We start from the raw sequence: 21,431 nt of genomic DNA, 5'->3' as shown, positions 1-21,431 counted from the left end.
AGCTTTAACCTCTATTTTCTATACAATTAAGATATAAGGGCTATTTATTACCTGGGAAAGTGGGTGTAAGTATTAGAAATTTAGCATAAAGGTATATTTTTTTTACATCTGTATATTTATACATATATACATATAATAATATTATAAAGTAAAGCGGTCTTGGCGTAATGGTACAGGCATGTTACTGCAAACACGACGGTTGTGAGTTCGGCGGTCGCTCAGAGGGATTTTGTAATTACTAATTAATATTTTAATTTCTTCGCTCTGATAACAAGGCAAAGCGCGGAGTTAAGTCTGCTGCGTGCGGGGTACAGCGTGAAGCTGATAAATATTATGTTTAAATGAAAAGCCAAAAAATATTATCTCATATATGTACTTTATTGCAAAATTTATTAATTAATATTTATATAGTATTTTTACTAATTAAATATAGTGGAAGGGGATCTCTTCGGTTGATCTTATTTAAAATTATTAAAAATATGTTCTTATACTACGAAAGTAAATACTACCTAAAATAATTTTATACAATATTTATCTTAGTTTATTCTACAGATAATAAAGACAAATACAAAATATAGTAAATATTTAAACAATTATATCTCTACTTATATTTAACTAAAATCCAAAGACCAAGCTGATAATACAAGCGGCTATAATCAATATAGAAGATGAAACCTTCCGGGCGTCGTTTCTCAAAGTCTTCCGTATGTCATCCTTGTGAGAGTCCGCCCAACTGGTCACTTTCCTTGCTTTTGCTAAAGCCGCTCTAGCACTTGTTACAACTTGTTCGTTGCATTCCGAGCATGATGACAGCCAACTCTCAAACTGTAAAAGCAAAATGTTTCTTAGTTGATATTTATACTTATCCGTTAATTATCTAATCGTATTTTTATATTTTACCTAACTTTGGAGCAATATCGCAAAAATTCGACATTGCTAGTTTTATAATGCACTTTGTTTATGCTGACTTTCTGTTAATATTCTTATTTTATCACAAAAAAGTATATAATATTCATATTTTAAACTAATTTAGACTCATTTAATGTCACAGCTAGTATTGGAGACACTTCACTTCCCAATTTCTGCCGAACTCTGGAGGTATGTCATGTTCAGTGTTGGTTGTCCAGTGAGAGGAAATAAAAATAATTGAAAACATTCCCCCCGATAAGGATAGAATAAACAGAATAGATAGTTTTGGGAAGTAAAGGCTCAACTGTTATTTTGTCAATAAGTTTTTTAGAAATTCTTTTTGTACTGGTTTTATAGAAAAATATTATTTTTGTAGAATCGGCAAAATGCCATCTGATTCATCTCCGCATCATATTTGCTAATCATGTAGGTCACGATCGCTTACGTGGAACGATATTTTAGTTTTGTTCCCATGACCGCATCTAACAAAAATATCTACACATATTTATAATTTTTATTATTGTAAACAAGACTGTAGGATATTGCAATTCGGAAATTCGTAAGTGTGACAAAAATATCTTGGTACTTCAAGGCAAGTAGGGTAAAAGGCAAAAGTAATATAAACGTGTATAATACTATAATTAACATATATATGCATAGAACATGGTCTCCCTATATTAACCTTCTCTCTAATAGCCGTTTTAACCCAAATGACCGTCAAACACTCAGAGCATACATTCATTAACAAATTTGTTTAGACCGTTTCAATAGGACGCACTAATGATGGGAAAAGTTTGGCAAAAAAATTGCAAATTACTTTGAAATTAGACATTCTTGTAAATATTTTAGATTGCTATGTTATTAGCAATAGATACTCTTATATTAAACTCTTATTAATATAGACGATATTTCAATTATAGTTCAAAGCTTTTTCTAAAGTATGCAGGGAGATTATAATGATGAGACACTTCGTTCCCCATTTATTGACCAATTTTACGTAATAAATTATTATATCTGATAATTTTGACATTTCTAGATTCGAATAACGTTTTTACCTTATTAAAATCTTCTTGCGTATGCAGTGCTGAGGCAACAGTAGACAAGACAGTGTCCATGGACAGATAACTGAAATTTAGATAAGAAATTATAAATACAAATAATTTATAATTATTTTTTATTAAGAATCAAACTTAAAAATTAGAAATGTTTTCTTAAAGTAGCCGATTAATAAGTAGTAGTAACATATATTTTAATGTATTAAAATTTTTTATAAGAATTACATTTTTATGTCACAAATCTCCAAATATTCATTGAAAATTGCTGAAAATATATATATGTATGTGAATTAAATAAATGTATATTAAAAGTTAAAATACAATTACTGTCCATAGAGTTACTGTAGGCATACTAAAATTCTTTATTACTCTTTCTTTACTATTCTTTAAAAGTTTTGAATCCAAATTAAAGTTACCAAGTTACCGACCCATACTTTTCGCTGAATTATCGAGGTATTGCGTGTTGAGTGGCAAACCTCAACGCCACGGTTTGCCCGGTTTTTTGACTATAAAATTTATAAATAAAATAATATTTGTACTACTTACATAGAATTCCAAAGAGATACATTTTTCTGAAGACTTTCTAGAACCACATTGACATGACTGTAGTTAGCGAGTACGCTTGACAAGGGCACCGTGAGATCTTGAGCCTGTATAGGGCTATTTTCCACCAACATAGAGACTAAGTAACTGAAAAGTACAAACGTATTGTGTTATTAACAATGTATGCGAATATATTGATAGAAGTCGTCGTAGCACACTGACTCTGGGAGAATTATATCTTCGTTTTACGAATCTTGGCTGATTCCGGCACTCAACACGCAAAACCTCAAATTATTATGTCAATTTATAAAAATTAGCTCCACGCCCTATCCCGCATACAACAGGGTAGGTAGAGGGAACAGAGTGTTATTATGTAACTTTGAAAATATAAGGCACTCCGTTCTCCACTTTCCGCCGAATTTTTCGAGGCATTGCCTGTTGAGTGGCAGAATTCATAGCCGAGTTTTTGACTTGGTGCAAAACACAAGTTTTGTATAATAACATAGGTCTTTATATGAAAACTGTTATAAAAAATACCTGTTAAGTTTATTCTTATCAGAGGAACAGCCCAGTATGTCGCCAATGATTCTAGCCTCATTCGCAACGTTGGTGGTTGTCATTCTGTTCCATAGGAAATCGTAGTCGTCACCATCACCAAAGCGAAGGCCAGTGCAATATGCTACTGGACGTAGACTTGGATCGATCCTGAAACAAAATTTTTTTTTGTGTTTGTAATAAAGTGAGTACATAGGTCCATTGTATGTAGGTAATTCAATAAAATATTTTGAAAATCATTCATTGATTTTATAATATAAAAAATAATAATAATAATTTGCGTTTGCTTAAAAAATACAGTAACGCCTTTTTAGCTAATGCTGCTTTTGCTAAGCATATGTTTTATTCTTATTTAGAAAACGTATAATAATTTGAAGCTGAAATACAAAACAAAAAGAATAGAGAAAATAAAAATTACCACTTGTTATTATTTTTAAAGTCCCTATATAAAACCAAAGTATTGTCTAAACATCCTTGGTGTCCCAATTTACAAGCAAATTCGAGTACTTGCATCCTATTAAAGCGAGTGATGAAGTCATCAGATGGCTGTACTTCATATCCTAATTTATCTACGATATTTTTCATTAGTTTCAGTGCAAATTCCTGAAGAAAACAATTTTCTATTAATAAAATAACTTGAAAAACCTGTATTAAAGTTAATAAAAACTATTTACGATAAGATAAAGGTCAGTCGCCGCGGAGGTTGTGGGTTCGATCCTTACTCAAGAAAATTAAATATTTAATATTTTCATTTCTTTGATCTGGTAACGAGGCAAAATCTGGTGTTGAGTTTACTGCCTAATACGCATACCACCAGAATTCGATGAAAAGTGAGGAACGGGAGCTGAGTGTCTTAACAATAGGTTCCCAGGTTCCCTCTTTCTACCCTGCTAAATGCGGGATACAGCATTAAGCTAAAAAGAAATTACCTACGATAAAATAATGACATCAAAGAATTGAATTAAAAAGAATAAAATGTTCTTACATCTAAAAGACTCAGTGTATCAGAGCCAAGATAGTGGTTTCTCAATTTGCTAAGACCTCGTACTGCTGCATACCAGACTGCATATTCTGTTTCGTTCTCCAAAAATTGTAGGACATTATTGAGCAAATCAAATTTGACTTCATTTGCGTATAAGAAGGCAAATAGATCATTAACAATCTGAAATTTAATAATTTAGGCATACTAATATTATAAATGCGAATGTAAGGTTGCTTAAACCGACCTGATCGACTCAACCGATTGTCGTGAAACTTTGTACACGTATTCTTAGAGGTATTAGGAAGGGCATAGGATTTTTATTAAAATATTATACTTTGACTATAAAACACCCAATATTTTAAATTTGGGCATAATATGGAGAACGGACACGGATATTTTGACACTAAGTTGTCTCAGCCTATCACTAGGATAGGCTTTTTGCGGAAAAAAGAGTAAAGCTGCTCAAATTATAATCATATAGTTGGCACTTTATCAAAAATACATTAAAAAAAACGTTTAACCTTTGCTCGGTTCAAATGGTGAACTTTTTCTCTTTGCTGACCCTTTAATTGTTCAGATATACGTTGCCAAGTATAATCGTCGTAATTTACCCTGTACAAACCTGTAACATACATTTTATATGAAAATATTTTATTAAATCGTACACTCTATAAAGGCTTGAGTAGTTGAGGAACTCAACGCCTCGCTTTACCTCATTACCAGAGAGATTAGAACATTAAAGTATCAAATAATTCAGATCCTGGAGTGGAATAGAACCCACAACCTGTCATGTTTACAGTCGCACGTTTGTGCACCTGTGCCACGACATAGCTAATAATACGAGTATATTAGCTATTTTATTTTTGGGTATTATTTATGTGTTAAAAAAGGTATATCCAATACCTGTTTCCTGGACATTGAAGATAGGCCAACTATTATGTTCTTTCAACTCTCCTAATGGTAGTACATAAGATTGGCCATCCATAATAAAGGCTGGTTTAGTATTTTCAAAATTAAATGTTAAATTCGTTGTATAAGTTATTGGTATTTTATATACTTCATCAGATGAATGTGACGAATCTATGTAAAAACGTTTCTGAAAAATATTAAATGGTATTTATTATTAGATGTCATAATATCATTATTATTTTTTATATAAATCGATTCACTTTTAAGCAAAAAATATTTCATTTTACTTTGTCTATTAAATTAAAATACGCTATTGGGTTCCCCCAATATCCATAATTGAAGATAGTATTGATGTATTAATAATTAAATCTTTTATCCCTTTAAATGTGCCAGAAGATACGATTTCAAAATAATGTTTAAATTACCTGATTTAAAGTAATGGATGAATCTTGATAATTGACTTTAACATTCAATATTGGATGTCCTGCTTGCGAAATCCAAGAGCTCATGACTGTAGTCAGATTGAAACCAACATAATTTGACATAGAACTGTAATTCGCTACACCTAGACTCAGACCGGAATACATCTTATCTGGGTATCCTGACCCAAATGCGCTAAAATTAGGTTTAAGAAATAATTTACTCCCGACAGTAATGGTTCCTAGTAGAGAGTAATACGTTAGTGATATAGATTTATACAAATTTACTATACTACGTATATTTAGTACGTTGTCAATAAACTAAGCCTTCCACTTTAATATTTATATTTAATTACTTACTTCTCTGTTAGGTATGCATTTAAACCCATTTTGAAGGCATTATCACCTATCAAATGGTGGATCATTCTTATTACAGATCCCCCCTTTTGATAAGTAATTGTACCAAAATGGCCACTAATTTCCGCTGGAGAATTAACATTATTATTTGTAATGGCAGAAGATTCTGGATCTTCATCTGCACTTAATGCTGAATGTACTGATCCAATCACTAACATGTCGCCTGCGCCTACGTCTGGTTCTACCTGTGAGGAAGTAAAAAAGCAAATGCTATTATTCGTCACACTTTAGCTAAGAGATAAACATTTTAAAGGCTGTTCATAAAAATAATGCAGAAATTAATTGATGAATTATTACCAAAGCTGTCATATAGTCCTGGAAGTAGTTCGCGAAACCTTCGTTGAGCCATGTATTGCTCCACCAGTGACATGTGACCAGGTTACCGAACCACATGTGCGCAGTTTCGTGAGCAACGATTTGGGCAACTCTATACTTAAAGTATGGTGTGGATTCTTCTGGCACGTACAACAGTAGTGATTCCCTAGATTATTAATAAAATATGTTTGTTATGGTATGATTAATAGCATATGTACTTCATAGTATTAGACTAGATGCTGTTTATTACAAATTCTCAAAAAATTACAGTAGTCAAAACTACAATTTTACCTATATTTGACAAGTCCCCAATTCTCCATAGCACCAGCTCTGAAATTCGGTAGAGCAATATGATCGAGTTTCAAATACGGATTTGTGGAATAATAATCGATTCCAAAATAGTCACCCAAAGCTTGTACAATTCGGACACCAAAATTAAATGCATATGCGCTTTGATTTTTCGCATCAGGTCTACTATAGACTCCAAACTCTTTAGTTCCATTGACCAGGCTTTCCCCTGCTTCCAATTCTGATACCAAAAAAGCAACAAGATACGTTGACATTCTTGGAGTTGGATAAAATATTTCTCTAACATATCCATTTGCACTAAAAATAAAATATGAAGTAAATTTTAGAGTTTTTTTTTTCAATATACATATATAGTAATAATGTAACTTGGGTGTCACTTTCATCCTGCGTGCTTAACTAAAATAGATTTTTATATTTATGTACATCAAATAACTAATGTTAAACACTCAGTAGAACATAATACGCCAATTTATGATAAGCTACAAGTTTAAATTATTATAATGAATAGTGTGATATTATATTCATATATGTGCTCATATTTAATTGCTTCTAATCTTTTATTGTTTACATAAGAAATAATTTTATCTTACAGCTCAATTCTGCTTTGCTGCTTAGTATTTGCTAGTGATGGTTGATAATTTTTAGGTCTATCTATTGTGAGTATGAATACTGCCTTTAATTCTGGTTCGTCGAAACATGGGAACACCTTTCTGGCGTGAGTGGGCTCCATTTGAGTTGCACCTAGCCATCTGAAAAGTATCAGTTTTATAATCATAAAATAAAATATGCGTTTTTTTTTACTTCACGCTTTATCCCTCGCGAGGTAGCTGTAAGGAGCGGAGCATCATATACTTCAGTAAACTTAATTTACTATTTATTATATTGATCAGTATAATAAAAAAAAAATGTATTATGAATGTTTTCAAATACCATTCTTAGGTGGCGTGCTTTGCCTCGACACCAGAGCGGAAATGAAAATATTAAATATTTCATTTCCTCGAGTGGGAATCGAACGCACAACCTGTCACGTTTACAGTCACACGCTTGTGCCCATACGACACGACTGGCCTCGGGTCTCAAATACTTACGAACTGTATTAATGAATAAACCACAACGTAGCTCATTAAAATCACGTTCCGTACAAATAAATAAGGAAAATAAATATTTATATTTTTAATAACAGTAACAATTACAATTAATGATTCATTCTTCATAATCTTTAAAAATGAATTAAGGATAAAAAACAAGTCAAGTACATATTGATTTTCCTCGAGGTACATTCAAGTTACAATTTTATCTTCATCACAATATGCAATGTGTCAATATACATAGATAGGAGGATTTCGCAGATAATGTTTTGTTATATTTTATCTATATTTCTAAAGATGGTTGAATATTTCTTAATTCTTATCATGTTCTCAAGAAATTGGGATATTTTTATAGGATTCCAATCACACTCTTCTTCAATGGATTTCGATTATTACTTGAAATGTTATACAGCGAATTTAAAAATCTCTTTTCGCAAATAAATTAATATTAATAGTTCGTAAACAAATAATTTTATTAGGAAAATATCTTTTGAATTTATTCCCCATCCTCATAATGTTATAAGGATTATGCACGTTAAAACAATGTCGTGTGTGCAATAAAAAATATAACTAAAAAATTAAGACAATTAACTACAGTCTAACTACAGAGACGGACGTAAAAAATACATATTTTTTTTAATCAAAATGCGGTGAGTGACAAACGGAGTGTTTTAACACAAGGTTCTCTCTACCTACACTGAGGATACAGTATGAAGCTAATAATAATCAACAAGTGGTAGATAATTTAATTACTTACTTTTTAACACCGTTTTGAATATAAAAATTCTTGTAGAAACCATTGAGATCTGACCTTATCGGTCCTCTATAGACTATCTTCAAGGTATACTCCATTCCAGGATTGATATCATTTGCCAAATTAATATGAGTAAATGTGTAAAGTTGTTCAAATTCCAATGGATTACTTAAATTTAGATTAACGATACCTACTTCACTAGTCAGCGTGATATTAGCAGCAGTGAAATTTAGATCATGAGAATGTAACTTTACTTTATTAATATTGCTATTTGTTGTAAACGTTATTGTAACTTCTCCATCAAAAGTAAATGCTTTATCATCACCAGTATCGAAATATGGTGTTATAGATATAGCATAAGAAAGAGGAGTTATAGTTGTATTTAATCTATAATTTGTATCTGGATATACTGATCCTAAGACGGCACATAGTACCGTTAGTTGTATATATTGTCGAACCATATCTGTAAATATATGAAAAATTTTATTTGTGATCGGAATTGTATAAAAATAGGTAGGTGCATGGATTATCCATGCTTTCAAACTCAACTTTGATGTATTCAAGCATTTTCCGAATAATCTGCATTTTACAAGAAAGACAAAACATAATATAATGACATGATTCAACTCTATTTTAAATTTTTCTCTCTGTTAAATTAATGATTATCATAATTACAATTATATTATACCTGAATAATATATAAAAATATATTTATAACATTTTACACGATTTTTTATATTATAAAAGTTTTTTTTTAATTAAGACGCTCACTTACCTGTAGTGTTGTCTACAGCGGTATAATATACAAACTGTGTTTATTATAACGCTTTAGTCTTGAAGAGATAAAAATCATCTCGAGTTTTACGTTATCATTATTTGTTGATAATATTATATTTTACATCGAGTTTGCTTAGAAATAAGTAAAGTATCTAAGAAAAATTTGTTTTAAGCATGTTATTTATATTATAAGAAAAAAATATATTATGTGACTAAACGTGATGATTGTGGGTTCAATTATATTCAGGGGGAAATATTTTGAAAATCTAGGTTACTAAACGGTCACAACAAACAGATGTAGTATTTCATCGATACTCAAATACTCAGAAAGTGAAGAACAGAGCGACGATATTAGTTATTTTTAATAAACTTATTTTGTTTCTTTTTTGTATTTTGACATTTTTCAATTAACTATAAGTGACCATCTTACTACCTGAAGCTCACAATATAGTAATTCTTCTCCACAAAATATTTTTAGCTTCCTAGATTCATCCATGATTTTCTATTTTCTACATTTCAAAGAGCTTATCAGTATTAATTAGCAATTGTCTTCGATGAATTCTAATATAAATGAAAGGGATTAAAATTGATAACATATAAGCAATACGAGTATGTATTAGTAAACAATAATATAGGCTTAGATGCCAGCTTATAGTACGTGCGTAATACACTTAAAGCAAGAAATAATGCTGAATCATTGACGAGTGTCATAATTGTCAACATAAGGGATTTTAGTATGAAACTAGTCATTTTTAACCGACTTTGAAAAAATTTGGTTATCAGTTTATATGACATACGAGTACGTGTTTTTTGTGGAATTGACCAGAAACTCTCAGGCCGCGGCACAGCATCTGAAAAATGAATGAAAATATTTCCACGCTCTGGTAACCGCAGAAAGCAGTGTGTTGTGTTCATTTACCTCTTTCCTATCCTTCTATATACTGAATACATAATAATGCTAGAAAAATGTAAACGCCATCAGCCATCATTTATAACAAGATTATTTGTAAGTATTGTATGAAATTATCGACCTTCAGATACATCTGTCGAATACGAATACATTCGTCCCTCGAATTAGATACACTATCACTACGTTACGCAGTTATGTGAAGTGTTAAAGAATTCACTGCATCATTCTAGTTTTAATTTTACAGTCTTCGTGTAATAATATAACAAATAAGTCTTTCAATATTTTTTTTTTGATATTTCTATGGCCATGTTTATAAAAATTTTTTTTTTTTACATTACATCTTATAACCTATCCGTGAATCCTAACCTACCCGTGAATCCATGGTGGTTACGATCCGTGTGCGTTATTCACTTCATCCATTGTCATCAACCTCTTCGTACATCTGGAACCTCCTCATGCATTGGGTCGATCTTTCTCCGGAATCATCGAAACTGTGTAGGTTATCCGAGGTCTTCCTGCCTGCCTGCCTTCTTACCACATTTAATTACTTATATTTTAAACGTATTTCTTGTCATACTATATTACATACAATTAATATATAACACCATATATTATTTTCAGAAAGAAAAATCAATAACAAATTTTTATATAAAATTAATTTATTGCAAAAAAAATCAAAGATCTTTACAACGTTATCTCCACAATAATACAACAGATGTGGCAAGTAATAAAGTAGTAGGTAGGGCAATATTGGCTGAACCTCTAGCCGCTCTAAGTATGGCTTGGGCTCGTTCTCTTCCCCATTCCATGATAGAACGCCTGGAAGATATAGCGTTAAGGCCAACTTGGAAGTTTGGTATTGATTGTTGATTAGCTTGAAGCCATTGTTCCATCTGAAATAACAAGAGGCAACTAATAAAGACAAAGCAAAAAAGACTGTAAAAGTGACATAAGAAAGATGTATTGGAGCCGTCGTTGCGTAACGGCATAGCGTCTAATTAAACGAGACGCTTGTAGGTCGGGTTCTCACACAGAACTACGCACTATTTGCATTTCCTTGCAGAAGTGAAAAGGAAGAGATCCTGCTATGTAAAAAAGCGTATAGCTGCTTTCTTTTACTCACCTCACTAAGACCTCCTTCTTCCATGTAACTGCCGAGGTTACTTAAGACAGTGTCGAACCACGTTGAAAGCACTAGCCTGAAAAATGTTAATATTAGGAATGAAAATCAAGTAAGAGAGTAAGATTAATCAATGCACAAAAATTCTTTATAATTTAATTTATTCTATTTAAAACAATTTCAAATCTATATCTAGACGAACTTAATATGTTATTGTATACATTGGATACTCACTTTTTTCTAATTTCTTCCCAATTTTGTTTGAAGAAGTCTAACGAGACTCTTGCGTTTCCTCTGTTACCCATAAACAGGAATGTGAACGCATTAGCGCTGTCTTGGGCTTTAACATCGTCGCTTAGAATCATCTCAAGATATCTAAAATATATTTACAAAATTGATATAATATATTTTTAAAAAATAAAATTAAATTACAATAAAATAATTATCTTTCTTGGAGAGGGAATCGAACCCAAACCTGTTGTGTTTACAGTCGCACGCTTGTGCCGTGTGTACCGACTGGTCTCTACTTATTGAAGTAATAACACGTACTCTTGGGTAGCTCTTTCATCAGTAGTACAGCCCAATGCTCTCAACATCTCCACTTGGTCGGCCTGGTTATTGGAGTTCAGTCGTCGCTCGTATAAATAACGCCAAGCATTGTAGCCACCATTCAGGTTGCCTTGGCAGAAAACGTGTCTTCTTAAGTTAGGATTGACACTGCAAAAAAAATATTAATATAGTATAGAATAATTTAACATATTTCTTTTTTGCACACGCAGTATCCCAAATATATCAAGTAAGGCAGAAGCAACCTGAGAACGCATAGCAGGACATGGAGAGAGAACTTAGAGTCAAGACTCTATGTATTCCTTCTTCCTCTTGTAGGGTAGCGCAATTAAACGCCGCGCAATTAAATTCAAAATTCAAAATATTATTTATTCAAATAGTCAATTATTACAAGCACTTTTGAATCGTCGAATGAACATATGAATAAAAAACTACCACCGGTTCGGAAGGCAGTTCTGCTGAGAAGAGCCGGCAAGAAACTCAACAGTTGCTCTTTTCAAAATCAATGGTACAATCTATTACATTAGCTGGCAGCTATCCTGCATTACATTCAATAGATATTAATTCCATATTTTACCGGATATGGGTTCAAATCCATAACCGTTACGTTTACCATCTTGTATATAACATAGTAATAGATTATCCAAAACTAACATTTACTTAGGAACTTCAGATTTAACATATTCTCCATTGCGTGTTCAGCAACTATTTAGCAAATACGATACGATGAAATCTAATCAAATGAAGTAATGGTATAATATCGATATGAAAGGAAATTGACCAAGCCTACTATAAAATTTGTATCTTTATTATTATTTGTTATTTATAATTGAAAGTAAATACAACAGAAAATAGACATTGCATTAAGAGTTCTACAATCTTAAAATAATGTTCATATATTAAAAAATAATAAGAAACACGCTATCATGTGCGGAATCAAACTCGCTAATGGCAACCCATAGGCGGCGATAGATAAAATTTCCAGAATGCCATAATATAAGAGCACGTTTATATAACAAAATACTTGAACTAATAATAAGAAATATAAAATATAGTTATTTATCACTGGAAATTGAAATTGTGTTCCAATTTGTTCATTTTATTACTAAGGGGAGTTTTGTTACCTGTGATTGCTATTTATAAGGGCGTTGAACTTTAATATGGCATTGTTAATACAACCGTCGTGGCCAATTTCGCAGGCGAACGTAAGTATTTGAGATCGATGTAGAGTCCTCGTCAGTGGTTCTCCAATTTGCACATCATAACCTACGTCCGCAATGACTGCATCTAAAAACTCGTATAGGATTTCCTGAAAAGAAGAAATATCATAATAAAGAAAATAATATGTTATATAGATATAATTTTGTGGCAAAAGTTCTTAAATATTTTAAAAAATATATATGTTTAAATTGTACTTTTGTCTACTATATTTTTTTTTTAGCTTCTGGATGTATATTGTTTCTAGCAGCCTAGGCCGAGGGAACCTATAGTTAAAACGGTCCAGTCCAGTTTTTCGAAATTACTACAATAGCGAAAAAAAGAAATTTTCCACTTTACACAACACAAACAATGTTAAAGGCGATCACTATTAAGCGTAACTATATGATAGGCATATTTTTTTATTTAATATTAATCTTATAGATAAGAACCATAAGATTATTCGAGCAGTGTAACTTTATATCCGAAATACTATTAAAACCGCTGGTGTATATAATTTCGCATGAAAATGGTTTTCATTACATATTAATTGTATAAATTAAGTAATCATATGACATAGTGACATACATAGATATCTGAAGATTATTATGCATTTAACACTTATACACGAATACATTTAAGATAATCAAAATGATTAGCATAATAGTTGACCTGATTTATCGTCTCTACTTCACTCTATTTCTTTATTTTATACATAGATTCTTTTTTTCATAGCACAAAAGACAAACAAAACTTAGTGTTACTTTGATCTCCGCTCAGTACATGAATTCTAAATAGTGACTAAACCCTAACCTAACTCCCTTAACTAAACCCTAACTCCCTACCCAGTCTGGGCCCTTTACCAAAGAATCGCAATAAGATTAGCCACTCGATACGAAAATTAAGAAAAAAACCAAAAGAATATATACTATACTTACATCAAATTCTTTTAAAGTGTCAGGCAGGTGAAGGAATCTTTCCCTAATCCAGTTGAATCCAGATATTGCGGGGAACCAAGAATAGTAATTAGTATCCTTCTTCAGGAAATTTAGGATTTTGAAACCAAGATCGTAGGATACATGTTCAGACCGCATTAGAGCGAAAACATCGCTTACAATCTGAAAAACGGTTACTCTATTAATATTACATATTAGTCTATAAAAATATTTCACTTCCTAATATTCTATTTATTCGGAGGAAATTAAAGAACGGGAGTTTTTTGTTTACGGAAACGGAAAATTTTAGCACTCGGTGCCCGGTTCCCTTTGCCCCCCTAGTACCCTGCTATGTTCGGGATATAGGGTGAAGCTGAAGAGGTTGTTTGGTTGAACTAATCTTAGGAATTACTTTTTCGAATTTAAAAATAGTTGAATAGTCGACTTTATTAATTTAAATCAATAATGTCTAATTATACTTCCTGTCCGATCAGGTTAAGCGCATGATAGGGTTTCTCAGGATGTGGCTACCAAAACACAATAGAAAATTATCTATGTAAACTACTTTGGACCTATTCTAGTCTAGTATTCTAATGCAAGCAATATTTTTGAATTTCTCACTATTTTTTTTATAATTTCATGCTTTATGCTGTACATTGCGAGGCATGGAGTGTGAATGGCACCTTTATACCAGAGTTAGGAAAAGGAAATTATTCCGTCCCTTGAGTGGGAATCGAATCCACAACCATCGCATTTAAAATCCTACTAAGCCGTTTCGCCAGGCTTAACTCAATTGATAATATTATAAATCTTACCTGAGCTCTGTTTAGATAATGAATACCAGAGTGGTTTTTCTGAAGAGCGTCAGCTATCAACTCCCATGTGTTAGTGTCGTAGTTCACTCGGTACATACCTAAAACATGAATATATTGATAAAAGAAAATTCTAAATATCTCCACAGTTCGAATCTAATATTTTTTTCAAAGTGGGTGTGGGTTGTGTATGAATTGGTAATCCGCCATTTTATTGGATTATATGTAATTTTATTGTCATGATAATTAATCCGGTAATCCAAATTTGAGCTTAAATGGCACTGTAAGTGCGTCAAATAAACGCGACAGGTTGTGAGTTTGATTCCCACTCGAAGAAAATGATCTAGTAACGAGGCAAGACGCGGCATTGTCTCCTCAGGTACAAATTCAGCGGAAAATGAGAACGAAAGTGTAGTAATGGGAACGAAGTGTCTTAACACTAAGTTCTTAGGTTCCCTTCGCCTACGGGACCTTTGCTTACGGGATTCATCGTGAAGTTAAAAAAAACAATTAACCTTTCTGTTGTACATTAAATATCACCCATTCTTGTCCAGGCTGCTTATTTATTTCCATTGTTCTATTCCACATTACATATGATAAAGGTTGGTTGTTCCAATCCGGATTGCTACCGGTTGTGAACGTAATGGGAATGGGCCATACTTGGTCTGTCGGGGCTGAAGATGAACTAATGAAATAGCGCGACTGTAAATAAGAAATAATTATTTTTAATGCTGTAGATTTTGTAATGAAAAAAAATATATCTTTAAGTGATTTTTTTTTGGTACAAGTATTTAATTCAAATCAGATTTTTTTTTTTGAGTATTCAACTTATCAAGAACGGCTTTATTATATAAGCTAATCGTTTTCATGTCGAGACGATAACGCATGTAAAAGTTAGTCTTAAAATACCTAACTTATTTTCTATTGGTACGGGTTTTACTCGTAGTTCGATTCCCACTCGTAGGAATGAATTATTAATAAATACTTTTATTTTTTGCTCTTATACCACCAACAATAATCAAAAGCATCTTAACAGTAGGGATACCTACGTGACAGCGTAAGTCTAAAGAACCTATTATTTTCGCTTTATTATATGTTTGCACTGTCAAGGTGGATATTTAATACTGTTAAAGTATGTAATACAGAATTGAGTTTTTACACCATAATCAATCATTTGTACCTGAGAAAGATTTATAACTCCAGTGTCCATATTAACGTTGACGTTAAGTAATGGAGAGCCGGGCTCCTCTACCCAGTATTTCATAAAATCTGTTATATTAATATTGTTGTATAGAACAAGATTATCTTCAGCAACTGCTTTTGCGAAGTTGTTGAACAGATCTGAAGGATGAGCATATTCATAGGATCTGGAAGAAGTCATTATATTATAAATTATAATTATTGCTCTACTAGACTCTAAAAATCTTAAATATTAAGAAAGAAATTTCACGCTTTTTCCCGCATTTAGCAGAGTAAGCAGAGGAAACCTTTTGTTGATATACTCAGTTCCCCACGTGCACAACATACTGTGCCTAAGAATTGTGCGTATCATAATGGCAACGTAGTATCAAATGCTACATCCAGGATACAGGAAGCTAAAAAAAGTAGTATATCATACCTATCGGTTAGAAAATAATGTAGGGCTTTCTTAAAAGTACTTTCACCCAAGTAATGCTTCAACATAAGCAACAAGGACGCGCCTTTAGTGTAACTGATGCCACTAAAATGTCCAGTGACTTGGGCTGGTGAGTTCACTGTATGCTGTAGGGCCCGAGTGGACGCAGATTGATCGCTTGATAAGGCACTTTGCAAGTATCTTATGTTGAATTGGTCCTCCAGTTCCATTGTGGGATCAACCTAAAACAGTGATGGATAGATTTTAAATTAATATCTTTGATCGGACTAAGCGCATACAACACAGACGTGAATAAGATTTTAAAGTAAACTAGAAAATAAAAGTATGTAAGCTACTTACACCATGCATAGCAAAATATTCGAAGTAACTAGCGAAACCTTCGTTTATCCATACATTGTCCCACCACCTACATGTAATTAGATTGCCAAACCATTTGTGAGCGAGTTCGTGTGCGATGATAGTGCCTATGGACATCTTATCTAAGGCGTTGGTCTCACCTTCCTCGTAGAGAAGACGTAATTCCCTTAAAAAATAAAAAGAACATCAAATTGTACAATATATGCAACATGCAAACACTGATACAGACAAAATATTGATATCAATATTTTATATTTTTTTAGGCAGATCGGACCTAGAAACTCAGGGTCAAGACACTCCGTTTCCACCAAGACACTTGCGTTCATTTCATCATAATAGATTAAACGATACTAAAACCGCTATCGTGACGCAGCGACACAGTATCTGACTAAGTAAGTAAGTAAATAAGTAAGCGCGTCATTTCAGGGTTTTGGGATTCCCACTTCGAGAAATGAATTATTTTAATTTTCTCTTTCGTAACAAAACCAAAGCCAAAAAAGTTAACACGTACTGTTCCCGTAACGTCTCCTCTACCTATCCTGCTATATAAGGAATGCAGCATAAACCTGAAAAAAATCGAAGAAAGGCAACATATTTCTTACGTACCTGTAAGACACTAGTCCCCAATTTTCAGTAGCACCTGATGCCCAATCAGGAGATGCAATTTGATCGTTCTTCATATTTTCATCCATTTGATAATATTCTATATTCAAATAATCACTCAACCACTTTGTCAATGGTTGACCGACTTCCAAGGCATATTGACCTTGACCTTGGGTATTAGGTCTGGCCAAAACGCGATAAGACGACGTAGTACTGTTGTTATCAGCTATCACTGCAAACTCTTCGCTGATGTGAAAGGTAACCAAATATGCTGACATTTTGGGTGTAGTGTGAAACACTTCTCTCTGACGATTGCCTACTCTGAAAATTATTGTGAATATAAATGTATTTTTTTCAAAATATTATATGTTGTTTGAGTCTGAATAAGAAATTGTACATTTCTAAATATTTCCGCTTACACATAAAAATATTTAAAAAATTTATTATAGCTCTTATTTGCATTGATTACTTCTGTTTTCAACAGTAAATTTACTCGCTTATGTTGCGCTAGTCTTGCTAGGTAATTATGTTATTATTAATTTCTGTCTCCATGACTACGTCCTAGTGACGTCTGTGCAAGATTTGAGACTCCTAGCATTTGTAGTAACGAAGTTTCATACAAACTTTTGACCCCAAAACAACCCCTTAGAAGTCGAATATTGCAAGTTCCCGTCTTAGCGAGCACCTACGTCCTATAAATAACTCTTATGCAAAATTTGAGATTCCTAGCACTTGTAGTTTCTGAGATTTCGTGATGAGTGAGTGACCTTTCGATTTTATATATATAGATTATATCTAATAAATAGTACCAAAAAATATTATTAACTTACTGCGCTTGTTCCTTTATAGCCATATTAGAGTAGGTTTCAGTAAAGTTAATAGGTCTGTTGATGATTATATCAAAATATGATTTGTAGCCTGGTTCGTCGAAACAAGGGAACGCCTGTCTGGAATTTGTTGGCTGCAAGTGTGTCGCTGCGTACCAACTAAAAGGACAAATATAAATATTTTACAATACGAATTTCACAAACATAGAAAATAAATATCAATAATATTTTAAAGTACTTACTGTATTCTGCCATCACTGCCTTTATAGCTTCCTCTAAAAACACCACGTGATAATGGCGTTTCATTGATATTGCCAACGTACACAACTGTAAGGTTGTATATAGCAGATTGATTTAAGGAGAGTCCTTCGGCCAAATTGACTTTTAAGAAATGATATTCTCTTATTCTTTCGAATTCGTTACCGTTCTGCAGAGGCACCTCTACGCCTATTTCAGTTTTAAGTGACACAGACACTATGTCTCTTACATTTTCTTGAATTATAAGCGAAGATATATTTGATCTGGCCTGTGAAAATATGTAGGTATTTCGTTTCGAATGTAATTATGTTATAACATAATTACATTCTTTTTTATAAACATAGGTCAAAAATAATCAATTAAAATTATTGTTTTTTTTTATCAGCTTCACGCTGTATCCCGTTCACTGCTGTGTGCGGGCGTGAAGGGTAGGCAGAGGGAAGCTAGTGTTAAGATACTCTGTTCCCCACTTTCTGCCGAATTCTGAAGGCATTGCGCGTTGAATAGCAGAACTCAGCGCTTTGCTTTTGCTCTCGACATCAGAGCGAAGAAATGAAAAAAATATGTATCAATTTAAATAAATATTTAATCTCCTCGAGGAGATGAAATATTCATTTAATCCCAACCCACAACCAGTCGGTGTTACAGGCACACTTTGTGCCTCTGCGCTACGACTAACCTCAATAAAAATATATTAACATAGTATAATATGACAAACATATATAAATCTGAATATCTTACTTAGTATAATATGACAAACATATATAAATCTGAATATCTTACTCTAACTAATAAAGAAACGACACCATCAAAAGTGAAGGCTTCTTTGTTTCCTTCTGCTTCAAAATAAGGAGTTATTTCGACAGTTATACGTGTGGGGTCTAAATCTTCAGGTAAGCGATAAGCTTCATCGCCCACATTATTCCTTATTCCGTATTCTAGTAGCTCTTGTTGTTCTTCGAAATCAAGTGGGAATTCATCACATCTTGCTAAGACGAATGACGCTAGTAAAAATACTAGCTTTAGGAGACCTTTCATTGTGCTAAAATAAGTATTATAAAGAAAATATGCTACGTTAAATTCCAAATTATAAAACAAATATTAGGCTTACGTTTTTTTCTTTTGAAGATACTGAACTTAAATAAAACAGCTTCACGCCTTTCCCGCATATCTAAGTACGCACATTGAACATAATAGTACTACACGCGATGTCTATCTTTACCCATAATATTTAAGACATTGCGTTGAGTGCCAGGGCTCGATCCTATTGTTTTGTCTATCAGAAGAAAATATTAAAATTTAAATATATTGATTCCCCCAAAATATTATCAAACCCACGGCCATTGCGCTTACAGGTAAATGCTATCATATTTCGAATACAACTTTAGTATTTTTTTCAGCTTCATGCTATATTCTGCATATAGCAAAGGAAACCTGGGAACTTAGAGAGAAGACACTCCGTTCTCATTAAGACCCTTCTGTTCTCCATTTTCCGCAGAATTTACGAGGCGTATTTGCTGGTTGTTCGTTACCAGAGCGAAGAAATGAGAATATACAGTACATTATTCCTTCAAGTGAGAATTTAACTCACAACGGTTGCGTTTTCACTATGTCCCATAATTTAAGTGTAATTTTGATATTATTAAAATGTATATTTCAAAAATATTTTCAATATATATATTTTTAATTATATGTTAAAAACATTAGTCTAAAATAAGCATTAGAATTTAAAAAAAAAACGAAATCAATAAAAAACGATTTACCTGTTCAAATCCCAAAGACGCAATTACGTTTTTTATCAAAAAAAAAAGGTACAACTATATTATCATTTATCATTAATTATTTTCAATATCTAATCTCAATTATAATATACACAATTATGGCGTATAATTTTCCAAGATATATATTGCATTAAGAATTTATTACACCTATTTATTATTATGGATGAACTTGATACTTATCTTTCGATACCGCCGACACGTGAAATAAGTACCTACCCTAGCCTTTCTTAACTCTTTTTCATTTTTACGTTACCTACAAATGTAGGCAAAGATAATTATATTTTTCCTTTAAACTACTGCAGGCTTGGCGGTATATTAAGTTATTCGTCGATGTATGTTCGATGTGATTTTCTCATGGATAACATTGACAGAAATGGACCAAATTCAATGGAACCATACTAGAAGCACCAGACTTCATTTCCCCCATTTTATTTATAGTTTGTTATATAGCTGTAACTAGCTTCCTACTTCAAATGAAATAGATGATGTATAAAACATTTTAAATACTAGCTAATGCCGTGGATTTTTATAACCCTTCATTCCTCATCCATACGATTTTACAGGAAACAGCTTAAAAGCCAAAATGAAACACAGATGTTTATTTTGAATGTAAATACTATTTTATTCATTAAAAAAATCTTTATCGATATTGAAAACAAAGCTTAGTTTTAATTACTTGATATTCTGTTGAATAATCGAATTGTATAGATTATCGAATTAATGTTACTTAGCACATCATTGAATGAGTTTGCACATATATTGCAAAATATGTTTTATATGTCGACATATAGGATATTTGAAAATTAAAATATTACTTTGGCTCTCTTGAATAAAAAAGTTTAGAAGCCAGTGTCAATTTTAGGATTGTAGGTTAACAAGAAATGAAACTTATATACATTGAAAATCTTAAGGAGGACCCTCAATATTCGTTTTGTTTGTCCATTGATTTGTCCGTCATTTGAGGACCAATTTTAGAAAATATTTTGTTATTAAAAGACGAGCACGTTCCCTTTGGTTCCAAGTCAGGATCTAATGATAAATGTATATAGGTGCGTAGTATGTGTTTCATATATTTTTTATAATAATTATATATTTGCCTCTTATAGTCAACATTTAACGGTATTACTAAGCGGATGAAGGTAGTAGAAAGTGGAAGAAAGAAGATCTCATGTACCCCACGAGACCCCACCCCGTTAAATTGGTGTGAATTTCTTAAAAAGATATTTTTAATGAAATGGACTACAATTATAAGTTTGTTATAGTTTTTATCTGTCATAGATAATTTTAATCTTTGATATCGGTAGACAGGTTTGTCTGTAAGTTGCCTCTTTTCAGAAGTTGCCTCTTTTCCTGTATACTTTAAGTTCTCACGTTATGCCAAATTTCGTAACTGTGG

The 21,431-nt window shown here is 32.3% G+C and overlaps 2 protein-coding genes across 2 annotated transcripts; both read right to left on the bottom strand.

The window, feature by feature from the left end:
- Positions 1-357: 357 nt before the first annotated feature.
- LOC146538029 (membrane alanyl aminopeptidase-like) lies at positions 358-9,168 on the bottom strand. Its single transcript, XM_085187099.1, has 15 exons — positions 9,031-9,168; positions 8,259-8,718; positions 7,004-7,162; positions 6,396-6,710; positions 6,087-6,270; positions 5,733-5,974; positions 5,379-5,568; positions 4,948-5,140; positions 4,566-4,666; positions 4,048-4,224; positions 3,481-3,665; positions 3,045-3,212; positions 2,511-2,654; positions 1,965-2,034; positions 358-825 (listed from the first exon to the last, which is right to left on the bottom strand). The coding sequence occupies exons 2-15, from the start codon at positions 8,714-8,716 to the stop codon at positions 616-618; spliced, it is 2,796 nt and encodes a 931-aa protein (XP_085043225.1). The 5' UTR covers positions 8,717-8,718; positions 9,031-9,168; the 3' UTR covers positions 358-615.
- A 1,413-nt stretch (positions 9,169-10,581) lies between these two features.
- On the bottom strand, positions 10,582-20,162 carry LOC146538028 (membrane alanyl aminopeptidase-like). The gene is made up of 16 exons (XM_085187098.1): positions 20,018-20,162; positions 19,038-19,296; positions 18,239-18,522; positions 18,000-18,155; positions 17,173-17,490; positions 16,549-16,732; positions 16,192-16,430; positions 15,754-15,940; positions 15,089-15,275; positions 14,577-14,674; positions 13,765-13,944; positions 12,754-12,938; positions 11,612-11,779; positions 11,297-11,437; positions 11,066-11,141; positions 10,582-10,835 (listed from the first exon to the last, which is right to left on the bottom strand). The coding sequence occupies exons 2-16, from the start codon at positions 19,290-19,292 to the stop codon at positions 10,635-10,637; spliced, it is 2,859 nt and encodes a 952-aa protein (XP_085043224.1). The 5' UTR covers positions 19,293-19,296; positions 20,018-20,162; the 3' UTR covers positions 10,582-10,634.
- Between the last annotated feature and the right edge of the window lie 1,269 nt (positions 20,163-21,431).

This window comes from Heliconius melpomene, chromosome 6 (assembly GCF_056956725.1).
Source record: "Heliconius melpomene rosina isolate 202511_hmr_F chromosome 6, ASM5695672v1, whole genome shotgun sequence".
NCBI lineage: Eukaryota > Metazoa > Arthropoda > Insecta > Lepidoptera > Nymphalidae > Heliconius > Heliconius melpomene.
Note: the sequence above shows the minus strand (reverse complement) of the source record. Positions and strands in the feature narration are given on the sequence as shown.

Excerpts from the sequence above, each read along its gene's own strand:
- LOC146538028 (XM_085187098.1), bottom strand. The coding sequence starts at position 19,292 with ATGAAAGGTCTCCTAAAGCTAGTATTTTTACTAGCGTCATTCGTCTTA. Across the intron at positions 11,142-11,296 it reads TGGGAAGAAATTAGAAAAAA|GCTAGTGCTTTCAACGTGGT; the intron begins GTGAGTATCCAA and ends AACATTTTTCAG. Across the intron at positions 10,836-11,065 it reads AAGAAGGAGGTCTTAGTGAG|ATGGAACAATGGCTTCAAGC; the intron begins GTGAGTAAAAGA and ends TTGTTATTTCAG.
- LOC146538029 (XM_085187099.1), bottom strand. The coding sequence starts at position 8,716 with ATGGTTCGACAATATATACAACTAACGGTACTATGTGCCGTCTTAGGA. Across the intron at positions 5,569-5,732 it reads AATGCATACCTAACAGAGAA|CGCATTTGGGTCAGGATACC; the intron begins GTAAGTAATTAA and ends ACCTAATTTTAG. Across the intron at positions 3,213-3,480 it reads TTTAAAAATAATAACAAGTG|GATCGATCCAAGTCTACGTC; the intron begins GTAATTTTTATT and ends ATTTTGTTTCAG.